The sequence below is a fragment of the Thermobia domestica genome, chromosome 14 (genome assembly GCF_964235325.1).
Source record: "Thermobia domestica chromosome 14, izTheDome1.hap1.1, whole genome shotgun sequence".
NCBI classification, from domain to species: Eukaryota; Metazoa; Arthropoda; class Insecta; order Zygentoma; family Lepismatidae; genus Thermobia; species Thermobia domestica.
In genome coordinates this window covers 52,240,127-52,265,134 of record NC_137467.1, presented here as the reverse complement: position 1 = coordinate 52,265,134, position 25,008 = coordinate 52,240,127, and the positions used below count along the sequence as shown (strand labels likewise).

General features: G+C 35.2%; 2 protein-coding genes across 2 annotated transcripts; both read left to right on the top strand.

Annotated features, from left to right (window-relative positions):
• Positions 1 to 20,470: 20,470 nt before the first annotated feature.
• LOC145669824 (uncharacterized) lies at positions 20,471 to 21,181 on the top strand. Its single transcript, XM_081738169.1, has one exon. It carries the CDS (start codon positions 20,471 to 20,473, stop codon positions 21,179 to 21,181), a length of 711 nt encoding a protein of 236 aa, XP_081594295.1.
• Positions 21,182 to 21,803: 622 nt separating this feature from the next.
• LOC145669823 (uncharacterized) lies at positions 21,804 to 24,005 on the top strand. The gene has a single exon (XM_081738168.1). It carries the CDS (start codon positions 21,804 to 21,806, stop codon positions 24,003 to 24,005), a length of 2,202 nt encoding a protein of 733 aa, XP_081594294.1.
• The last annotated feature ends 1,003 nt before the right edge of the window (positions 24,006 to 25,008 follow it).

Genomic DNA, 25,008 nt, shown 5'->3' with positions numbered 1-25,008 from the left:
TCATCTAATAGATCAAAATCGCTTGTGACAGCATGTTTTTTGAACTTATTATTACAATTTGAAATGAGCAGGACAGACGTTGTACGAATATAAAGTATACGATTGTTAAAATTGTGGAATTGGAAATTAATAAACTCATTTCACTTTCTATCTCTCTTTCTACCTTAAAGCCAAATATTAACTATGTGTTCATTCTTCCAGTTCCTAGACTTGTATAAAGATTTAACGGCGTCTTTATTATGTTCTGTTCTCACAGTCAATGATTTTGCTTGCTTGAAATATTTAATACAAAATCACTTAAACATTTCAAAATTTATTTGTGAATTTCGAATAAATTTTTTCAATGGTGTTGTTGATCTTACAATTTTTTGTAAATGTTGATACACAGTACATTGATGCTTTTTCTCGTCTGTGCAAAACCAAAGTGAGGATTAAAGTATAAAAATGTTCAAATGAAGCATTTCTTTGGTTGGATTGCATCAAACTCTATGGATAAACTAGTAGGAATCACTTGGTCCTTATTCTAAATGCAAAACGCCATTCTGTCGTTTTATATCATTAAACAAATGAAGGTACTAAAGAGAGAGAAATCGTTACGTAAAACTTCCTACAGTCACATAAGATCCACATCATGATAATTCATACCAGAGAATGGATCACTGATGATGGCCAGTGTCCAACTCACTTATCATCATTCTAAATAACGAAGGTGAAGGCAAGTGACGGTGAGAACAAGAATACTCATTGATATAGAGGATGAGAATTCACTTTGAAGCTTAAGAAAACTGAGGGTAAAGGTGAGAATAAATTTTAAGGTTTAATGTGAATTAGGGCGAGAGTGAATGAGTGATAGAGATAGAATAAATATTGATGGAGAGGATGACTGAGGGTGGAGGCTAACATTTTTGAAAGCTGAAAGTGAGTAGGGATGGGGACAGGAATCTATATTGAGGGTGAAAGCAAGTAAAACTGGTAATATATTTTAAATATAAGGACAGATCAGTATTGCGCTAAAATACATTTTGAAGGCGAGTGATGGTGACGGAGAGAATACATTTTTAAGTTGAGACCGAATAATACTAAGGTAACAACACATTTTGAGGATGAGGGTGAACATGTATTTTAAGGTTAATTACGAATAAGGTGAACGTGACACGACATTCTGAGCGTGAGGCATGACGATATTGAGGGTAAAGATATTATATACTTTATAAGTGGTGAAGAGATTATATACTTTAATGGTGAGGGTGAGTTGTGGTAGTGGTCACAACACATTCTCAAGCTGAGAGTGATTGACGGTAAAGGTGATAATATATTTTAAGGTTGAGAGCGGCACATAGTGATTGTAACAGAACGTAAATACACACTTTGAGATTGAGAGTGAGTAGTAATGAGGGTGGGTAATAGCACATTTTGGGAGTGAGAGCGAGTGATGGTGAGTACGACAACACTTCATGAGAATGAGTGAATGTGAGGGCAATGATATATTTTGAGCGAGAAGGCTAGCGATGATGGATATGCATTTGAGGGTGAGTGAGGGTAAAGGCAACAATATATTCTGTGAGCAAAGGGGAGATTTGGGTGAAAATATATTATAAGAGGGTTTGATAGAATACACGTTGGAGGCCAAGGCGATTGAAAAGGAGGACGATAATATTATGAAAGAATGTAGATTCAGTGTGAGAATCACTATATATATAAGAACGATTCGGAGTGAGAGTGATGCTGTAGTAAGAGCGACTATTGAGGATGCGAAAGAAAATATATTCTGGGGTGACTGAGCCTAAGGAAAGCTTAATTCTGCTTCACTGTCGAATTCTGCCAATGCACTCTACGTTCAAACACAAAACATTAAAAAAAATAGTTATGTCAATATTTGCAAGAGATCATTCTGTTATTATTGTTTTATAATAAAAAATAATTTTAATTCAGATTTTGCACTGAAGAGAATAAAAAACATTTAAGAGAATATATAATCCAGTAGAAATATTTATTTTCCTCCAAGAATATACATATCTTTCTATTTACGATAATGCACGTCTTGATTTCTAAGTTGTGTGAATAGTAAAAGCACTTCACTTACATGGTAGATATAAGTAGCTACAATGTTATTCATCAATAAAATGGAAACACTTGCAATTGGAAAAACGCCATATATCTTGGTAGCTAATGTTTACGTGGCATCGCGCTGTAACGTCGAACAGTTCAATGTGAGTAGGAAGAATGTAAGGCGTCTGCGCCATAAGGCTTCTGCGCCACTGACCCTGTACCCACTTTCTCAGTCCCGCCTGAAGCAGACAACGAGTTTCCCAGTGCCGCCTGACACACTATGCCGGAAGACACAGGGAGGATACGAGAAATCGAGCACCTTACACCGTCAACCCACGGTCTTTTACGACCTCCATTTTAGGGGTGAATTTGTTCCCTTTTATGAGCACTTTTTAGGGGGTGTACTCGTTCTCTTTTATGACCTCCATTTTAGGGGTGAACTCGTTCCCTTTTATGAGCATATTTTCCCAACCCCTACGAACACATAGCAGAGCATAAGAGTACATAACATAACAAGGGTATATTCATTCTCTTTTATAAGCACTTTTTAGGGGGTGTATTCATTCTCTTTTATGACCACTTTTTTGTATTCCACCCCTATTTCAACATAGCGCATCAGACAGAGACTACGAAACATAACAGGGGTGAACATAACGAACATAGCAGAGAATAGGGGTGGACTCGACACAGCAGTTGAACATAGCACAGCTAATAAAAGAACATGGCTTATTTTGCAACCCTTATTTTAACATAAGAATACGAACACATAGCAAAGCAGATAATACACAAGACTACGTAACACAAACAGAGCAGATAACACATAAGAGTACGTAACATAACAAGGGTGGACTCGTTCTCTTTTATGAGCATATTTTTCAACCCCTATTTTAACATAGGAGATAACACATAAGATTACAAACACATAGAAGAGAAGATAACAGATAACACTATTTTAACATAGCAGAAATGACATATAAGATTACGAACACATAACATAGCAAGCCTCCATTTTAGGGGTGAACTCGTTCTCTTTTATGAGCATATTTTTCAACCCCTATTTTAACATAACAGAAATGACATAAGAATACATAACTCATTCCAACCCTTATTTTAACATAACGAGCAAAGATTACAATCGAACACCCACGGTCTACATATAATCATTTTAGAGGGTGCTTTGATGACCATTTTTTCCACCCCTAATGAAATTACATAGGAGAGCAGATAATACATAAGATTCGTTCCCTTTTATGAACACTTTTTAGGGGGTGAACTCGTTCCCTTTTATGATTACTTTTTCAACCAATATTTGAACATTTTAACATAGCAAAAATGACATAAGCATGTCCTCAAACTACTGACCATCGTGAACAAAGGTCAAACTCGAAAACGAAACAACATATCGAGGTCCTGTTTCCACATTTAGCAATTGGTCATCAAAAAAGTACTGACCATCAAGGTCAAAAATTAAAACTCGAAAACAGAGCCACATTTAGTAATTGGTCATCAGGTACTACATGTTCCAAAATTAGTGGCCATCGAGGTCAAAGGTCAACATACTTAAAACCTAATTACTCGAAAATGGATCCACATATTGAGGTGGTGTTTCCAAATCTAGTAACTGGTCATCAACTGCTACAACTTCCAAAATTAGTCGCCATCGAGGTCAAAGGTCAACATACTTAAAACCTAATAATTCGACAACTGAGCCACATACTCAGGTGCTGTTTCCACATTGAGTAATAGGTCATCAGGTACCACAAGTTCCAAAATAATGACCATCGAGGTCAAAGGTCAACATACTTAAAACCTAATAACACGAAAACTGAGCCTCATATTGAGATGCTGTTTCCACATTTAGTAATTGTTCATCAACCACTGCAAGTTTCAAAAATAATGACCATCGAGGTCAAAGGTCAAAATATTTAAAACCCAATATCTCGAAAACGAAGCAACATATTGAGGTGCTGTTTCCAAATCTAGTATTAGGTCATCAACTAGTACATGTTAAAAAGTACTGATCATCGAGGTCAAAGGTCAACATACTTAAAACCTAATAACTCGAAAACGAAGCAACATATTGAGGTGGTGTTTCCAAATTTAGTAATTGTTCATCAACCACTGCAAGTTCCAAAATAATGACCATCGAGAGCTTGTAAACGGAGCAACGGATAAATTTTGTACAAAGCAGAAAAAGTGAAGGAGGAATAAATTTGAGTGGCCTATTCAATTTTGTACCAAGGAGAAATGACATTTTAACTAGCTGAGAACTATATGTCTTCTTGTACTAATTAAACAAACGAAGGAATATTGTACCAATGAGAAATGTCATTTTTTCTAGGCCATGTTCTAATATTTAAACAAACGAAGGGGTGAATTTGAGTGACCTATTCAATTTTGCACCAACGAGAAATAATTGCGTATTTTAAACAAACAATCGAATAAATTTAACCGGCTCAGAAGTTCAATACTATTTTGTACTCTTGAGTGAGCTTTCCAATTTTGTAGCAAGAAGGACCATTTTTTAAATTAACTCAGAATTTCATTTCATTTTGTAATACTCAGTTTTGTACGAACTAGAAACATTTGATTGGATTATTTCCTTATGTACCAACTGGAAAAAGTGAAGGGCCATTATTCAAATAAACGAAGGAATAGCAGAAAAAAAGAAGTGAAGAATGAATAAAATTTAGGTGGACTATTTTCTTTTGTACCAACTGGAAAAGAGAAGAAGAGCTACATTAACTAGCTCATTATGTACTGTTTAAACAAACGAAAATTGACTCAGAATTTATGTAAGAATAATTTCGATGTTCTACTTTTTATACCAACGAGAAAAAAAATGAACTAGCTGAATATACGAAATAATAAATTTAAGTGACCTATTCAATTTTGTACCAATGAGAAATGGCATTTTTAACTGGTTCAGAATTTTACTACTCAAATAAACAATGGAATATTGTACCATTTTGGAGTATTCAAATTTGTGTCAGCTTCAACAAACAAAAGGAAAAAGCAAAAAAGCATCATTTTAACTAGTCTAATAAACGAAGGCATAAATATGAGTGAGCTATTTAATTTTGTAGCTGAGTATTTTAACGAAAGAACAAAATTGTACTAACCAGAAAAGACCGAAGAAGACACACTTTAACTAACTGAGAATTTCTGTACCTTTTTGTACTATTTAAACAAACGATGGAATAAATTTGAGTGGCCTGATTTTTTTGTACTAACCAGAAAAAGCGAAGAAGGTCCAATTTAGCTAACAGTGTACTATTTAAACAAACGAAGGTCTCTTGGGTGAGATTTCCAATTTTGTAGCAAGAAGGACTATTTTCTAACTAACTCAGAATTTCATTTCATTTTGTAATACTCAAATTTGGATGGAGTGTTTAGTTTTGTTCGAACCAGAAAAATTTGATTGGATTATTTTCTTAGGTACCAACTGGAAAAGTGAAGGGCCATTATTCAAATAAACGAAGGAATACCAGAAAAAAAATAAGTGAAGAATGAATAAAATTTAGGTGGATTATTTTCTTTTGTACCAACTGGAAAAGAGAAGAAGAGCTACATTAACTAGCTCATTATGTACTGTTTAAACAAACGAAAATTGACCATTATGTAACTTTTGAAATACTGAAATATTCTATTTTTGTATCAATCAGAAAAACCCGAAGAAGGATAATTTTAACAAGTTGATAATTTCGATGTTCTACTTTTTATACCAACGAGAAAAAAAATGAACTAGCTGAATATACGAAAGAATAAATTTAAGTGACCTATTCAATTTTGTACCCATGAGAAATGGCTCAGCAAAAGGCGAAGAAGGACTATTTTAAACAATGGAGTATTTAGTTTTGCACCATTTTGGAGTATTCAAATAAACAAAGGAATTATAATTTATGTCAACTCTAAAATCAATTAAACGAAGTAATGCATTTGAAAAACCGAAGTTGAGTATTTTATAGCATTTTGTATTATTTCAACAAACAAAGGAATAAGCAAAAAAAAAGGATCATTTTATATCATTTTAAACTAGTCTAATAAACGAAGGCATAAATATGAGTGAGCTATTTAATTTTGTAGCTGAGTATTTTAACGAAAGAACAAAATTGTACTAACCAGAAAAAACCGAAGAAGACCCATTTTAACTAACTGAGAATTTCTGTACCTTTTGTACTATTTAAACAAACGATGGGATAAATTTGAGTGACCTGTTTTTTGTACTAACCAGGAAAATCGAAGAAGGTACCTTTGTACTAGCCCAATGAACGAAAGAGCAAATTTGGGTGTTCTATTTCTTTTTTTACCAACGAGAACCATTTTTAACTGGCTTAGAATTTTATACCTTTTTGAAAAATTTGTATCAAATCGAAAAAAGCAAGGAAATACCATTTTTAAATAGCTCAGCATGTTATAACTTTTTGTGTTTTTGGTCTACCCAATTTCTTGACCATATTGTACTATTTAAACAAACAAAGGAATAAATTGGTGTGACCTATTCACTTTTGTTACAAGCAGAAAAAGGAAAGAATAAATTTCGGTGACCTAATCAGTTTTGTACTAGGCAGAAAAAAGCGAAGAAAGTAAAATTTAAATAGCTCAGTATTTATAACGAAGGAATAAATTTGGGTGTTCTACAGAAGAAAACGGGGAAGGGCCATTTTATTTAATTTTGTAGTACTCAAAATATACAAAGATATAAATTTGTGTGACCCATTCAGTTTTGTACTAAGCAGATAATTTGTTGGTTTTTGTGCTCTACAAATAAACAGAGGAAAAGCAAAGAGAGACCTTTTTATGTGTCTTTTGTAACGAAGAAACAATCCTGCTGCGAGTAGATCAATATGGCATTATTGCGACTTTCATTTTCGAATACATACGGATTAAGCCACTATGGCAAAAAATCCATATTGGAGTATACCTTTTATACAACAAACAAGCTTCTTAGCCCCACTCCAGAAATTAGAAAACAAATTCTTTCTTCTACGGTCTTCGGCAGCAAGATTCGATTCTCTCGATCTTCTGCTTTATCCGGCAACTTTACTTGGAAATTATCCACATCTAGTAAAAGAAAACGAATAGATAATTTTGAGACAGTTCCATATGGTAAATACAGTATTAGTAGAAACGAAAGTTTTTAATTAAGTAGAGATAAGGAGAGAGTGAAAAAATGGAAAATTAAATTTTAAATCATTATTATTATTATTTTAGAGGTCAAAAGGAAGAATAAATGAATTTGAGTGGCATATGTACGGAATTTAGTTTTGTACCGAAAAAAAAATTTGAATGGAATATTTTATTTTGTACCTGCTGGGAATTTAGTGTTGTACCATTCTATCAATTTAACTATTTTGTACTATTTAGTACCACCGAGAAGGTGTAGAATATTTAGTTTTGTTGGCTTCTTTATTTTGTATTAACGACTAAAACCTTTAACACATACTTGGTTGTGTGCATTACAATGGCCGAAGTTTTTCATTTCCCTGTGGTACAACGTAATGGTCGCCCCGCTTATTCTAGGTCTACAGTTAGATATTTTCGGTTGAATAATGGTATACAGCCATGTTTTGTTGAGCACAATGCCCACTATAACGATGTGGTCGACAATTATTTGATGGATAGATATTTGTTTAATAGTCGCTATAACAAATGGTATATGATAGAATTTGTTAAGCATTTATCGCATGTAGATATTAAGATAGACTTTTTGTCGTTGGTTACTCGTTTAACTGCACACAGTTCTCTTTTCCAATCAGCTACCTTTTTTGCCATGAAAACTAAGGGTAATAGTTATACTGTGACAGCTTTCTTTCGCTATGGGGAAACGCAGGACACTTTGGATGAGTTATTAAAGTTTTGGAATCATGTGTGGGAGTTCAGGCCAAGTATCCAGATTGCAGATTTACTTGGTTGCTTTACACGATGTGGTAAAACTGGCCTTTTTGCGGTATCTCCTGATACCTATCTGTTGGACCTCGCGGTATTTGGAAACTTGGTGAAAAAAGAATAACAAATGGTTTTTCTCACAATAAAGCTATACATACAGAATAATCCATTATGACAGAAAAAAATTCTACTTTCTCCTTATGCTTAGTTGGAGTAGACTTCGATACATTGTGTAAGAATTTCCAATTAATAGCGGTATTGTACTGCACTTATAATAGTCTGTAATAGTGCAGTTTATTTTTCGAATGAGAGTAGGTTTTAAAGGTGTATTGTAGTCTACTAGCAATAATGATTTCTCAGATTTAAGGCTAAATTAAATGGGCAAGAGGTGTACAGTATTTGGAAGATATAATTAAGAAGTACTAGAATGTGCCAATAGAAAAATTTCAGAACATATCCAAACATGCCTATTAACACTATTTGTAATAACGATGATTCCGTGGGTGTAGATTGTCTTAGATAGAATACAGGTAATTCTTCCATTAAAATTTACAACTATATAATTGATTTTCTTCATTGTTCAGACAAGCGTTTACAGGGTATTGCGAGATGGGAAGCAATTATCTTTAACCACTATACTGATGAGTGGATCCAATTTTACACATCAAAGAATATTTACAGATGCTTATTGGAGTTGCCGGATAAAGCAGAAGATCGAGAGAATCGAATCTTGCTGCCCTTGGTCTAAAATGCAAGTTTTCTAATTTCTGGAGTGGGGCTAAGAAGCTTGTTTTGTTGTATAAAAGGTATACTCCAATATGGATTTTTTGCCATAGTGGCTTAATCCGTATGTATTCGAAAATGAAAGTCGCAATAATGCCATATTGATCTACTCGCAGCAGGATTGTTTCTTCGTTACAAAAGACACATAAAAAGGTCTCTCTTTGCTTTTCCTCTGTTTATTTGTAGAGCACAAAAACCAACAAATTTTCTGCTTAGTACAAAACTGAATGGGTCACACAAATTTATATCTTTGTATATTTTGAGTACTACAAAATTAAATAAAATGGCCCTTCCCCGTTTTCTTCTGTAGAACACCCAAATTTATTCCTTCGTTATAAATACTGAGCTATTTAAATTTTACTTTCTTCGCTTTTTTCTGCCTAGTACAAAACTGATTAGGTCACCGAAATTTATTATTTCCTTTTTCTGCTTGTAACAAAAGTGAATAGGTCACACCAATTTATTCCTTTGTTTGTTTAAATAGTACAATATGGTCAAGAAATTGGGTAGACCAAAAACACAAAAAGTTATAACATGCTGAGCTATTTAAAAATGGTATTTCCTTGCTTTTTTCGATTTGATACAAATTTTTCAAAAAGGTATAAAATTCTAAGCCAGTTAAAAATGGTTCTCGTTGGTAAAAAAAGAAATAGAACACCCAAATTTGCTCTTTCGTTCATTGGGCTAGTACAAAGGTACCTTCTTCGATCTTCCTGGTTAGTACAAAAAACAGGTCACTCAAATTTATCCCATCGTTTGTTTAAATAGTACAAAAGGTACAGAAATTCTCAGTTAGTTAAAATGGGTCTTCTTCGGTTTTTTCTGGTTAGTACAATTTTGTTCTTTCGTTAAAATACTCAGCTACAAAATTAAATAGCTCACTCATATTTATGCCTTCGTTTATTAGACTAGTTTAAAATGATATAAAATGATCCTTTTTTTTTTGCTTATTCCTTTGTTTGTTGAAATAATACAAAATGCTATAAAATACTCAACTTCGGTTTTTCAAATGCATTACTTCGTTTAATTGATTTTAGAGTTATAACTTATAATTCCTTTGTTTATTTGATTACTCCAAAATGGTGCAAAACTAAATACTCCATTGTTTAAAATAGTCCTTCTTCGCCTTTTGCTGAGCCATTTCTCATGGGTACAAAATTGAATAGGTCACTTAAATTTATTCTTTCGTATATTCAGCTAGTTCATTTTTTTTCTCGTTGGTATAAAAAGTAGAACATCGAAATTATCAACTTGTTAAAATTATCCTTCTTCGGGTTTTTCTGATTGATACAAAAATAGAATATTTCAGTATTTCAAAAGTTACATAATGTTCAATTTTCGTTTGTTTAAACAGTACATAATGAGCTAGTTAATGTAGCTCTTCTTCTCTTTTCCAGTTGGTACAAAAGAAAATAATCCACCTAAATTTTATTCATTCTTCACTTATTTTTTTTCTGGTATTCCTTCGTTTATTTGAATAATGGCCCTTCACTTTTTCCAGTTGGTACCTAAGAAAATAATCCAATCAAATTTTTCTGGTTCGAACAAAACTAAACACTCCATCCAAATTTGAGTATTACAAAATGAAATGAAATTCTGAGTTAGTTAGAAAATAGTCCTTCTTGCTACAAAATTGGAAATCTCACTCAAGAGACCTTCGTTTGTTTAAATAGTACACTGTTAGCTAAATTTGACCTTCTTCGCTTTTTCTGGTTAGTACAAAAAAAAAAACAGGCCACTCAAATTTATTCCATCGTTTGTTTAAATAGTACAAAAAGGTACAGAAATTCTCAGTTAGTTAAAGTGTGTCTTCTTCGGTTTTTTCTGGTTAGTACAATTTTGTTCTTTCGTTAAAATACTCAGCTACAAAATTAAATAGCTCACTCATATTTATGCCTTCGTTTATTAGACTAGTTAAAATGATGCTTTTTTGCTTTTTCCTTTTGTTTGTTGAAGTTGACACAAATTTGAATACTCCAAAATGGTACAATATTCCATTGTTTATTTGAGTAGTAAAATTCTGAACCAGTTAAAAATGCCATTTCTCATTGATACAAAATTGAATAGGTCACTTAAATTTATTCTTTCGTATATTTAAATATTCAGCTAGTTCATTTTTTTCTCGTTGGTATAAAAAGTAGAACATCGAAATTATTCTTACATATATTCTGAGTCAATTATCGTTTCTTTAAACAGTACATAATGAGCTAGTTAAAGTAGCTCTTCTTCTCTTTTCCAGTTGGTACAAAAGAAAATAGTTCACCTAAATTTTATTCATACTTCACTTCTTTTTTCTGCTATTCCTTCGTTTATTTGAATAATGGCCCTTCCCTTTTTCCAGTTGGTACATAAGGAAATAATCCAATCAAATGTTTCTAGTTCGTACAAAACTGAGTATTACAAAAATGAAATGAAATTCTGAGTTAGTTTAAAAAAATGGTCCTTCTTGCTACAAAATTGGAAAGCTCACTCAAGAGTACAAAATAGTATTGAACTTCTGAGCCGGTTAAATTTATCCGATTGTTTGTTTAAAATCGCAATTATTTCTCGTTGGTGCAAAATTGAATAGGTCACTCAAATTCACCCCTTCGTTTTGTTTAAATATTAGAACATGGCCTAGAAAAAATGACATTTCTCATTGGTACAATATTCCTTCGTTTGTTTAATTAGTACAAGAAGACATATAGTTCTCAGCTAGTTAAAATGACATTTCTCCTTGGTACAAAATTGAATAGGCCACTCAAATTTATTCCTCCTTCACTTTTTCTGCTTTGTACAAAATTTATCCGTTGCTCCGTTTACAAGCTCTCGATGGCCACTATTTTGGAACTTGTGGTACATGATGACCTATTACTCAATGTGGAAACAGCACCTGAGTATGTGGCTCCGTTTTCGAGATATTAGGTTTTAAGTATGTTGACCTTTGACCTCAATCACCACTAATTTTGGAACTTGTGTTACCTGATGACCAGTTACTAGATTTGGAAACAGCACCTCAATATGTGGATCCATTTTCGAGTTTTGACCTTTGACCTCGATGGTCATTATTTTGGAACTTGTACTAGTTGATGACCAATTACTAAATGTGGAAACAGCATCTCAATATGTGGCTCAGTTTTCGTGTTATTAGGTTTTAAGTATGTTGACCTTTGACCTCGACGATCATTATTTTGGAACTTGTAGTACCTGATGACCAATTACTAAATGTGGAAACAGCATCTCAATATGTGGCTCAGTTTTCGTGTTATTAGGTTTTAAGTATGTTGACCTTTGACCTCGATGGCGACTAATTTTGGAACTTGTAGTAGTTGATGACCAGTTACTAGATTTGGAAACAGCACCTCAATATGTTGCTTCGTTTTCGAGATATTAGGTTTTAAGTATGTTGAGCTTTGACCTCGATGGTCATTATTTTGGAACTTGTAATACCTGATGACCAATTGCTAAATGTGGAAACAGCATCTCGATACGTGGATCCATTTTCGAGTAATTAGGTTTTAAGTACTGTGACCTTTGACCTCGATGGCCAGTATTTTGGAACTTGTAGTAGTTGATGACCAGTTACTAGATTTGGAAACAGCATCTCAATATGTGGATCCATTTAAGAGTTATTTGGTTTTAAGTATTTTGGCCTTTGACCTCGATGACCACTAATTTTGGGACATGTAGTACCTGATGACCTATTGCTAAATGTGGCTCTGTTTTCGAGTTTTAATTTTTGACCTTGATGGTCAGTACTTTTTTGATGACCAATTGCTAAAAAATGTGGAAACAGCACCTCGATATGTGGATCCATTTAAGAGTTATTTGGTTTTAAGTATGTTGACCTTTGACCTCGATGGCCACTATTTTGGAACTTGTGGTACCTGATGACCTATTACTCAATGTGGAAACAGCACCTGAGTATGTGGCTCCGTTTTCGAGATATTAGGTTTTAAGTATGTTGACCTTTGACCTCAATCACCACTAATTTTGGAACTTGTGGTACCTGATGACCAGTTACTAGATTCGGAAACAGCACCTCAATATGTGGATCCATTTTCGAGTTTTGACCTTTGACCTCGGTGGTCATTATTTTGGAACTTGTACTAGTTGATGACCAATTACTAAATGTGGAAACAGCACCTCGATATGTTGTTTTGTTTTTGAGTTTGACCTTTGTTCACGATGGTCAGTAGTTTGGGGACATGCTTGTGTCATTTCTGCTATGTTAAAATGTTCAAATAGGGTTGAAAAAGTAATCATAAAAGGGAACGAGTACACCCCCTAAAAAGTGCTCATAAAAGGGAACGAATCTTATGTATTATCTTCTCTGCTATGTAATTTCAATTAGGGGTGGAAAAAATGGTTATCAAAGAGAATGAATGAATACACCCTCTAAAATGATTATATGTAGACCGTGGGTATTCGATTGTAATCTTTGCTCGTTATGTTAAAATAAGGGTTGGAATGAGTTACGTATTCTTATGTCATTTCTGTTATGTTAAAATGGGGTTGAAAAAGGGAACGAGTTCAACCCTAAAATGGAGGCCTGCTATGTTATGTAGTCTTCTGCTCTTATAGTGCTATGTGTTATCTGCTCTTCTATGTGTTATCTGCTGTGTTCAGAATAGGTGTTGGAAAAGGGAACGAGTACACCCTTGCTATGTTATGTGTTCGTAATCATATATGTTATCTGCTATGCTGTGTGTTACGTAGTGTTATGTGTTATCTTCTCTTTTATGTGTTCGTAATCTTATGTGTTATCTCCTATGTTAAAATAGGGGTTGAAAAATATGCTCATAAAAGGGAATGAGTTCACCCCCTAAAATGGAGGTCGTAAAAGAGAACGAGTACACCCTTGTTATGTTACGTAGTCTTATGTTCTGCTGTATGTTCATAGGGGTTGAAAAATATGCTCATAAAAGGGAACGAGTTCACCCCTTAAAATGTGCTCGTAAAAGAGAACGAGTACACCCCCTAAAAAGTGCTCATAAAAGGGAACAAATTCACCCCTAAAATGGAGGTCGTAAAAGACCGTGGGTTGACGGTGTAAGGTGCTCGATTTTTCGTATCCTCCCTGTGTCTTCCGGCATAGTGTGTCAGGCGGCACTGGGAAATTCGTTGTCTGCTTCAGGCGGGACCGAGAAAGTGGGTACAGGGTCAGTGGCGCAGAAGCCTTATGGCGCAGACGCCTTACATTCTTACTACTAATGTGGTTTGAAATGGTGATCCCTTTACTATGCGAGTAGCAGTAAAAGTGCAGTATGCAGTGAACCAATAAGCCGCTAATAGTGTAAGAACGACAAGATCTCTGATTTCTTAATAGAGCAAATTGTGGCATTGGCAGGGTCTGACCAACATTAAAGTAGGTTCTCATTGAGAAGCATCGTGTACTATGGTGTAAGTGTGAAAAGAACTCAAACCTCTGTTTGAAATCATGGATCGATGCCAGTTAGATTACATTGATTTTGGGAATCGGTTTGAACTAGTGGAATTCAAGGGACCGTAAGGGACCGTAACATTTTAGGACAAAGCCAATTACGCCGCGAGCAGTAAAAGAGACCTTTGATGCCTGGAAACATTGAACATGGTAGGATGAATCAGCGTTAACATTATTTCAAACCATGGACCGTGTTTGTTGTAGCCGAAGTGCAAATAAGTACATGATCCGAAGTATAAAGGAACAACATGGTAGAGACGATGATGCTATGGACCGATATATCCTGTTTATCAGTTCTGTGCTAATGGTTGCCGGTCACGTCATTCCACATAGTTATGTGGCAATTTTAAGAGGCTATGCATACTCTATGAAGTACATGTTTCCGAGCAAAGACACTATGTTCAGAATGCTAATTCATTATTTACACAGCTGGAGCTGTTGCGAATTGGTTCTCTGAGGTCACTAATCTCCGGATATGAATACATTTGATTATATGTGTTTCGTTTCGAGACACGAATCCAGTCCAGTTTTTCACTTCCATCCTCTCCAACGGAGTTGAGTAATCGTCAGTACCTAGAATAGTGTAATATTTCACTGAGAACTATTCACGACTTTTCTAACTTAACTTTTTGTCACGTTAGAGCTGTCTAATCGCGAAAGGTGATCTTACTTTATATTAATATCGTAAGTCATGTTTCTTTTACTTATGTATACTCGACTCCAAAAGTGCATTACCACCTGCATTTCTCGTTTTCCTGCAATAGCAGGCAACCCAAAAAGGTCGGCGGTTGGGTTGGTTCCGAATTCGAAAGGCGTCGGACTAAACCTCAATTTTGTAAAAAAAAATATATCAGTGTGGCAAACTGCAAATAAGAGAATAAAACAAATTGTTAAAAATAACATTTTTATTATCATGACGGAGTTGGATGAGATCAAGAGTTACAAAATGATCTTGCTTAAGCAGTTCAAACAAGATGAATGGCAAGAAATAGATATCAGAGGAAAGCATTTCATCCTCCCCATCCAAAAAAAAAAGAATCTCATAAAAAAGAAAAAGGTACATAATGTAAAGTTTTAATATAAAAACCCCACTCTAAAGGAGAAAAATGACACCCAACAGGCAAGAACAACTGAACCAAAGTCAATGAAATTGTGCACAGATATTGCAGACGTAAAACGAGGGAATGCGAGTTTCGTATTTTCCTGGAAAAAGGGTTGGGTGGGGCACGGACCCGTCCCAAACTTTGATCACGAAAAATCAAATGTGCGAGTAACAGTATGTCAGATGTGTGTAAAGGACATGAAGAATTGCAAAGAAATTGTTGTATGGACAATACACAAAAAATAAAGGAAAACGTTTTTTTACTTTCTGCGGAAAAACGGTTTTAGGGGCCTTAAGCTCAAACCCAAAATTTTGAAACTTGACGCGCGAAAGACAAGAGGAAGTGAACCAAAGTGAATGAAATTGCACACAAATATTGTAGACATAAAATCAGGGAATCCGCGTTTCGTATTTCCCTGGAAAAAACGATTGGGTAAGGCACCGGCCCCTCCAAACCTTTGATCACGAAAAACGAAAAGTGGTAGTAAGAGTATATCAGATGTGTGTAAAGTACATGAAGAATTGCACCAAAACTTTTTGTATCGGTAATACGCAACAATTAAAGGAATACCGGTTTTTCTATTTTCTGCAAAAAACGGTACTTGGAAACCAAAGCTCCGATCCAAAATTTTCAAATTTGACTCCCGAAAGGCAAAAAGAAATGAACCGAAGTGAATGAAATTGTGAACAGATATTGCAGACGTAAAATCAGGATACGAGTTTCGTATTTTAATGCAGATAACGGTTGAGTGGGGCACGGACGCGTCCCAAACTTTGATCACGAAAAATCAAATGTGCTAGTAACAGTATGTCAGATGTGCGTTAACGACATGAAGAATGGCAAAGAAATTTTTGTATGGACAATACATAAAAAATAAAGGAAAACGTTTTCTTTTTACTTTTATTAAAACTTTTTTAGAGGCCATAAACTCTCACCCAAAATTATGAATGTTGATGCCGGAAAGGAAAACAGAAGTGAACCAAAGTGAATGAAATTGTCCATGGATATTGTAGATATAAAATGAGGTAATATGGGTTTGGTATTTTGCTGGGAAAAGGGGTTGGATGCGGCACGGACCCCCCTAACCTTTGATCACGAAATATGAAAAGTGCTAGTAACAGTATGTCAGGTGTGTGTAAAGGACAGGAAGTATTGAAACGAAACTTCTTGTATCGATAATACGCACAAAATAAAGGAACACCGGTTTTTCTATGCTCTGCGGAAAAACAGCATTAGGGAGTAGAGGCTCCCAAACAATAACTTGAAAAGTTGACGCCCGAAAGGCAAAAAGAAGTGAACGAATTGAATGAAATTCTGGACAGATATTGTAGACATAAAATGAGGTAATACGGGTTTCATATTTTCCTGGAGAAAAGGTTGGGTGGGGCACGGACCCCTTCAAACCTTTGATCACGAAATATCAAAAGTGCTATTAACTGTTTGTCAGATTTGTGTAAAGGAAATGACGAATTGGAACGAAACTTTATGTACGCAGAATATAAATGAATAAGGTTTATTTTCTGCAGAAAAACAGTTTGACTGAGCAAAAGCTTTCACCCAAAATTATGAAACTTGACGCCGGAAAGGCAAACAGAAGTGAAGCGAAGTGAATGAAATTCTCCACGGATATTGTAGACGTAAAATGAGGTAATATAGGTTTGGTATTTTGCTGAAAAAAGGGTTGGGTGGGGCACCGGACCCTCCAAACATTTGATCACAAAAAATGAAAAGTGCTAGTAACAGTATATCAGATGTGTGTAAAGTACATGAAGAATTGCACCAAAACTTTTTGTATCGGTAATACGCAACAATTAAAGGAATACCGGTATTTCTATTTTCTGCAAAAAACGGTACTTGGAAACCAAAGCTCCGATCCAAAATTTTCAAATTTTACTCCCGAAATTCAAAAAGAAATGAACCGAAGTGAATGAAATTGTGAACAGATATTGCAGACGTAAAATGAGGATACGAGTTTCGTATTTTAATGCAGATAACGGTTGAGTGGGGCACGGACGCGTCCCAAACTTTGATCACGAAAAATCAAATGTGCTAGTAACAGTATGTCAGATGTGCGTTAACGACATGAAGAATGGCAAAGAAATTTTTGTATGGACAATACATAAAAAATAAAGGAAAACGTTTTCTTTTTACTTTTACTAAAACTTTTTTAGAGGCCATAAACTCTCACCCAAAATTATGAATGTTGATGCCGGAAAGGAAAACAGAAGTGAACCAAAGTGAATGAAATTGTCCATGGATATTGTAGATATAAAATGAGGTAATATGGGTTTGGTATTTAGCTGGGAAAAGGGGTTGGATGCGGCACGGACCCCCCTAACCTTTGATCACGAAATATGAAAAGTGCTAGTAACAGTATGTCAGGTGTGTGTAAAGGACAGGAAGTATTGAAACGAAACTTCTTGTATCGATAATACGCACAAAATAAAGGAACACCGGTTTTTCTATGCTCTGCGGAAAAACGGCATTAGGGAGTAGAGGCTCCCAAACAATAACTTGAAAAGTTGACGCCCGAAAGGCAAAAAGAAGTGAACGAATTGAATGAAATTCTGGACAGATATTGTAGACATAAAATGAGGTAATACGGGTTTCATATTTTCCTGGAGAAAAGGTTGGGTGGGGCACGGACCCCTTCAAACCTTTGATCACGAAATATCAAAAGTGCTATTAACTGTTTGTCAGATTTGTGTAAAGGACATGACGAATTGGCACGAAACTTTATGAACGGGCAATACGCAGAAAATAAATGAATAAGGGCTATTTTCTGCAGAAAAACAGTTTTAAGGGGCAAAAGGTCTCACCCAAAATTATGAATGTTGACGCCTGAAAGGAAAACAGAAGTGAACCGAAGTGAATGAAATTGCCCACGGATATTGTAGACACAATATGAGAGAAAATGGGTTTGGTATTTTGCTGGAAAAAGGGGTTGGGTGCCGCACGGACCCCCCTAACCTTTGATCACGAAATATGAAAATTGCTAGTAACAGTATGTCAGATGTGCGTAAAGGACATGAAGAAGTGCAACATAACTTTGTGTATGGATAATAGCCAAAAAGTAAACGAATACGGGTTTTTTATATTCTGCGGGAAAACGGTTTTAGGGGCAGAAGCTTCCACCTTAAATGTTGAAAGTTGACGCCCGAAAGGAAGAAAGAATTGAACCGAAGTTAATAAAATTTGCACAGATTTTGTAGACAAAAAATAAGGGAGTACGGGTTCTGTATTTTCTTGGAGAAAATGGTTGGGTTGGCCACCGACCCCTCCAAACCTTTGATCACAAAAAATAAAAAGTGCTGGTAACAGTATGTCAGATGTGTGTAAAGTACATGAAGAATTGCACCGAAACTTTTTTATATGGATAATACGCAAACATTAAAGCAATACGGGTTCTTTTATGTTCTTCGAAAAGCGGTATTAGGGACAAAAGCTCCGACCCAAAAATTGCAAATTTGACTCCCGAAAGACAAAAAGAAGTGAACCGGAGTGAGTGCAATTGTGCACAGATATTGCAGACGTAAAATGAGGGAATACGGTTTCCTGTTTTCCAGGAAAAAAGGTTTGGATAGGGCACGAACCCCTCCAAACCTTTAATCTTCAAATATCAAAAGTGCTAGTAACAGTATGTCAGATGTGTGCAAACGACATTAAAAATTGCAACATAACTTTGTGTATTAACAATACGCAAAAAATACAGGAATACGTTTTTTCTTTGTTCTGCGGAAAAACGGTTTCCGAGGCAAAAGCCCCCACCCGAGATTTTGAAATTTGACGCCCGAAAGGAATGAAGAAGTAAACCGAAGTGAATGAAATTGTGCACAGATATTGCAGAGTAAAATGAGGATACGAGTTTCGTACTTTCCTGGAAAAACGGTAGTGTGGGGCACGGACCCTTCGAAACTTTTGATCACAAAAAATCAAAAGTGGTAGTAACAGTATGTCAGATGTGTGTGAAGAACATGAAGAATTGGAATATAATTTTCTGTATGGACAATACGCAGAAAATAAATGAATACGGCTTTTTAAATTCTGCGGGAAAACGGTTTTAGCGGGCAGAAGCTCCCAAACAAAATTTTGAAAGTTGACTTCCGAAAGGCAAAAAGAAGTGAACCGAAGTGAATGAAATTGTACGCAGATATTGTAGACATAAAATGAGGGAATATGGGTTTCGTATTTTCCTGGAGAAAACGGTTAGGTAGGGCAGTGACCCCTCAAAATCCTTTGATCACGAAATATCAAAACTGCTACTAACATAATGTCAGATGTGTATAAAGGACATGAAGAATTGCGACGAAAATTTTTGTATGAACAATAGGCAAAAAGTAAAGGAATACATTTCTTTTTATTTTCAAGGAAAAAATTGTTTTGGGGTCACAATCCCTCGTTCAAAATTTTGGAATTTGACCCCAAAAGCCAAGAAGAATTGGACCGAAGTGAATGATATGAGCACTAATATTGTAGAAGTAAGATGAGGGAATACATGTTGCGTATTTTCTTGAAAGGAAAAAACTATTGAGTGAACCGAGACGTTGAGTGGCGTTATCAGTGGACCGAACCGAATGAAATTGTATGTAGATATTGGATATGTAAAATATGGTCTTCCGTGTTTCACAAGTGTCGTGTCTCCATCCGATTTCTTCAATTTTGGCAGATCACGTAACAGCAAGTGCATACAGTATAGCGTATTTTATAGTATTTCAGGAGGCACCTTTAACCCTTACAATGTTTTTTCGCATAAGCAAAAATACGTGTCGATTTATTTCCGTATTGCTGTTGATCTGTCAAATTTGAAGCAAACCGGATAGGGACACTTGAGAAACACGATAGGACTTATTTTACATATGGTCTATATAATATCTACGCACAAGTTTGATTTCCTTGGGTCCACTTCTTCCTTCGCTATTATGGTAGTATTTTTCTTTTTTCGGATGGGGACTAGGATCCAACACGGTTCTTCCGCAAAAATTAAAACATATATTGTTTTAAAAATAGTCCCTTTACGAAGTTTCGTTGCAATTCTCCATATTCTTTGGATGGCGGCGTAGTGAAAGTTTGATATCATCGTCTCCAGTAAAATCATATAATTTATATTCATATATTCGCATATAATGTAGCGTGAATACAATTAGTCAGTGTTTTAATCAAGCAGAAACACACAGAACATATAATCTTTGTAATTATAATCAGTTTAATAGAATTACTGTGCAAAATGGCTAACAACACTCGTTATAACAGCAGAAACAATGGACTGAAGTCACCGGCTGCAGCTTCAAGTAGGTCAGAAATTATGAAGGATATATGTGATGAAGTGAAACGTACTGTGCAGACACCTGAAGTCATGAAGCTAATCGTTGATTCAATAATTGAACCTGTAACGCGTGTTGTGATAGAACGTTTGGAAGAAACGCTCAATTTCAATAGTGAAGTGATTGAGGACTTACGGAAAGAGTTGGTACAAAGAGACAAGAAAATAAGTAATCTGCAGGAAAATATAGATGAGTTAGAACAATATCAGCGTAGAAACAGCTTAAGGATCTTCGGTGTACCTGAGAAGATAAATGAAAACACAGACAACCTAGCACTGGAAATCTTTGAAAAGAGACTGGGCGTAAATTTAGGTACAAGGGACATTTGCCGTTCTCATAGAGTAGGACAGAAGAAGCCTGGTAGTACACGGCCAATTATTGTAGAATTTGTTAGTTATCGCTCACGGGCTGAAGTGTTTAATCAGAAACGGAAGCTAAAGAACTCTGGAATTGTAATAAGAGAAGATTTATGTAGTTCACGATTGCAGCTACTGCAAAAGGCACTTAAGAAGTTTGACCCCAAGAATGTGTATACAAGGGACGGAAAAATTGTTGTCATCATCAATGGCAAAAAGAACTACGTTACGAACGCTTCTCAATTACAGGAGCTGTAAAGTTTGCACTCTACAGTGTGTGAATGATAACCTTGTGTGTAGTGCAAAAGTGTGTAACTTGCAGGTAGTGCAAAAGTGTATTTATGTTACAGTTATCTCTTCTGTTCTATGTTAGAAATATATTTTATACTTTAAAAGACAACTATGGTAAGTCGAAATCAATTTTTGCTCTCTTGTTATCTGTGTACCGTGAGTTGACAAATTTATAATATATTAGTGGATATAGAAGTTGAACTTGTACAAGGGTACTTGTACCAATGTTGTAAGTTAGTTACTCATCACGTTACAAATCTCAACTGGACACGATGAAGTTAACAGCTTAACAATACGATGAAAATGCTAAATTTTAAGCACTGTTTTATTAAGTGTGCGTTAAGTGATAAATACAAAAACGCCTATGTTAGAACTGCATTTATAAGGCAATTTTTTCTCATACTGTTATTTCTTCTTTACTGTAAGTTTAGTCATCTATGTTCTATGGTATTTTATTTTATGTTTATCGGTAGAAAAGGCAGTCATCATGTCATGTGTGTCAGTGTAGCCTTTCAGTTTCGTCAGGGCTCAATTACTGCTTTAATGGTGTTTTTTACATACATTTTAATTATAATCTTCGTATTTGAACATGGGTAGTACAAACATAAACAATGTGGGGTTTCAGATCCTTACTCAATCTGCTGCTTCGTCAAATTTTAAGATTATGCATGCAAATGTCCGTTCTCTTTTTCCTAAAATTGACGAAGTACGGCTACTCGCTGTCTCCACAAAATGTTCCATTTTGATTATATCGGAAACATGGTTGGACGATTCTATAAGTACAAGGCAAATTGAGATTCCAGGATATTCAGTCATTCGCAGTGACAAAGGGAGGGGTGGAGGCATGCTGATTTACTACTTAAAACATATTAAACTGAAAGTTGTTGACTTTCAATCTAACGATGTTTATCAATATATAGAAATGTTAAATCTTGTTGTTAATGTGAACCACTTGTCAATTGGTATTACTGCTGTATATAGATCTCCCAGCATACCATATAGGGAATTGTCAGCGATCGAAGATGCCGTATTGGAACTATATCCACAAGTCGACCAAATATTCGTTATTGGTGATTTCAATTGCGATCAACTCTGTCCAGATAAACAAGAAACTATTTACTTGAAATCTATTATTAACATATTAGGTTTCACACAGTTAATAAATGAACCCACGAGAGTCACTGAAACTACCGAATCTTTGCTAGATTTAATTATTACTGACAACCCGGAACAGGTACACTCGTTTGGAGTTAGTCCACCCATTGGAACATCAGACCACAGCGTAATTCACGTCACTCTCAAACTTCATAGAATATCCAAAACTCCCAGTAGAGTAATTCAGTGTCGTACTTACGCTTCATTTAATACCGAATCGTTTTATCATGATGCACAAAATTACAACTGGGATGATATTATTCAAATGGAAACAATAGATAATAAAGTTGAATTTTTACAAAACTCTATACTTAACATTTTTGATAACCATGCACCGCTCAAAACGAAAAGGCTATCTAAGAACACTCTTTCCATTATTTCAAGTAACACAAAACTTTTAATGAAGTTGCGTGACCGTGCTTACAGAAAATATAAAAGAACGAAGAATCAGTTGCATTGGGAGGATTACAGACGTTTGCGTAACTTCACAACTACTGTTGTGCGACAAGAAAAAACTGCGTATTTTTCTGATCGTATGAGATCTACTAATGATGTACGTAACATTTGGAAAACTTTGCGTGATCTTGGTGTAGGTAAAAGCGATTCATGTTTGATTCTTCCAGATGATGTAAATGACATTGAAGCTATAAATTCCCATTTCACAAGTGTCTATAAAATGTCTGAGACAAGCACTGAAGTACTTGATCAACAAACGCATTGGCTTTCATCGCGTAAACTAAATAGCAATATTGATACGTTTAAGTTTCACACTGTAAACGAAACAGAAGTTAAAACTGCAATACACAGTATTAAATCCAACACATGTGCATTTGATGGAATAACAGGAAAAATGCTTCGACTGTCTGTTCCGTTTATTTTAACTCCACTTACTCACATAGTAAATTACTCATTAACTCAAGGTTGTTTTCGAGAACTGTGGAAGCGAGCGAAGGTGGTTCCACTGCCCAAGAAGACAGTTGTACAGTCGCTTGATGAGCTTCGTCCCATCAGTATACTTCCAATTATCTCCAAAGTACTAGAAAAGGTAGCATTTCAGCAATTAACAACTTTTATCAATAAAAATGAAATATTGCCTGTTACTCAATCCGGCTTCCGTAAAGAACATAGCACAACCACAGCCCTTTTAGAAATTACAGATTCAATTTTGAATTCAATAGAAAATTCAATGGTAACAGTTTTGGTCTTGTTGGATCTTTCGAAGGCTTTTGATATAGTAAATCATGAACTTTTACTGGCCAAAATGAAATATTACAACTTCTCGGAATCAGTTATTAAATGGTTCCACAGCTATCTCTCTTGTAGACAGCAACAAGTAATACTAAGAGGAGAAAAGACTCAGGTATCTACCCCATCCCTGATAAAGGCAGGAGTTCCGCAAGGTTCAATATTAGGTCCCCTATTATTTTCACTCTTTTCAGCAGATCTTTCCACAGTCATAAAACATTCATCAGTTCACTTCTATGCGGATGATATCCAGATCTTCATCAGTAGTACGCCTGAAAATATTATGGACACAATAGAGTTACTTAATACGGATCTTTCAGCTGTTAGCAACTGGTGCCTTAAGAATGGTCTTTTACTTAATCCATTAAAATGTGTTTTCACTGTATTGTGAACATCACATCAGTTGAGCAAAATCAACCCTGATGACCTAAAAGTAACTGTACTGAATTCCAGTATTCCATTTTCTCCCTTTGTAAAAGATCTAGGCTTAATAATAGACCAAGGGCTTAGCTGGAATAAACACATTTCTGAACAGTGTATTAAAGCTAAGCGCATCTTACGACAGCTTTATAAATTGAAAGGCTATTTATCGCAAGAAACAAGACTATATCTTGTTAACACTCTGATTTTGCCTCTGTTCGATTACTGCGATTCAATATATGGTAGCTCTCTCTCCACTCAAAATACTAGAGCAATTCAGAAAATACAGAATTACTCTATACGCTTCTCTCTCAATTACAGGAAGTCTCAGTATATTCTGCCGGTACTTAATGAAAACAATATCCTAACCATGTCCCGAAGACGATATCTCCGATACTGTTGTTTACTATACAAAATAAATTCACATAAAGCACCACCTTACTTGCATCATAAATTAACATGCAGATCAGAAATTCACTGTTACAATACCCGAGGAAGTAATAAGCTGAATATGCCCCGCCATTCTTTAAAAATAACAGAGAAGGCATTTTCAATCTCGGCAGTAAGAATCTGGAACTCCCTACCAAAGTCAATCACTGACAAACCGTATAACTTATTTAAATCATCACTCCAAACATTATTATTTAGAGATCAGAGACAAAGCATTGGCACACATGACAAGTTTACTACAGTTTGAAATTGGTATGAAATTGGACTAGCAGTATGAGTATAGTTTTTTTATTTACATTTACTGAGTGTTTTATTTATCATTAGTATTATTGAATGTATCATGTTATGTTGTTATTTGTATCTTGTATCTTATTTGTGTCTATTTTTTTCTTTCTTTTCTTTGTAATGATGACAAGGGTTAGGTGGCAGAGCAGCCCCCGGCTGAACCTCGCCCGCTGAAATAAAGAGAAATTCAATTCAATTCAATTCAATTCAAACTTCTGACGTATGCTTATTTGCACTTT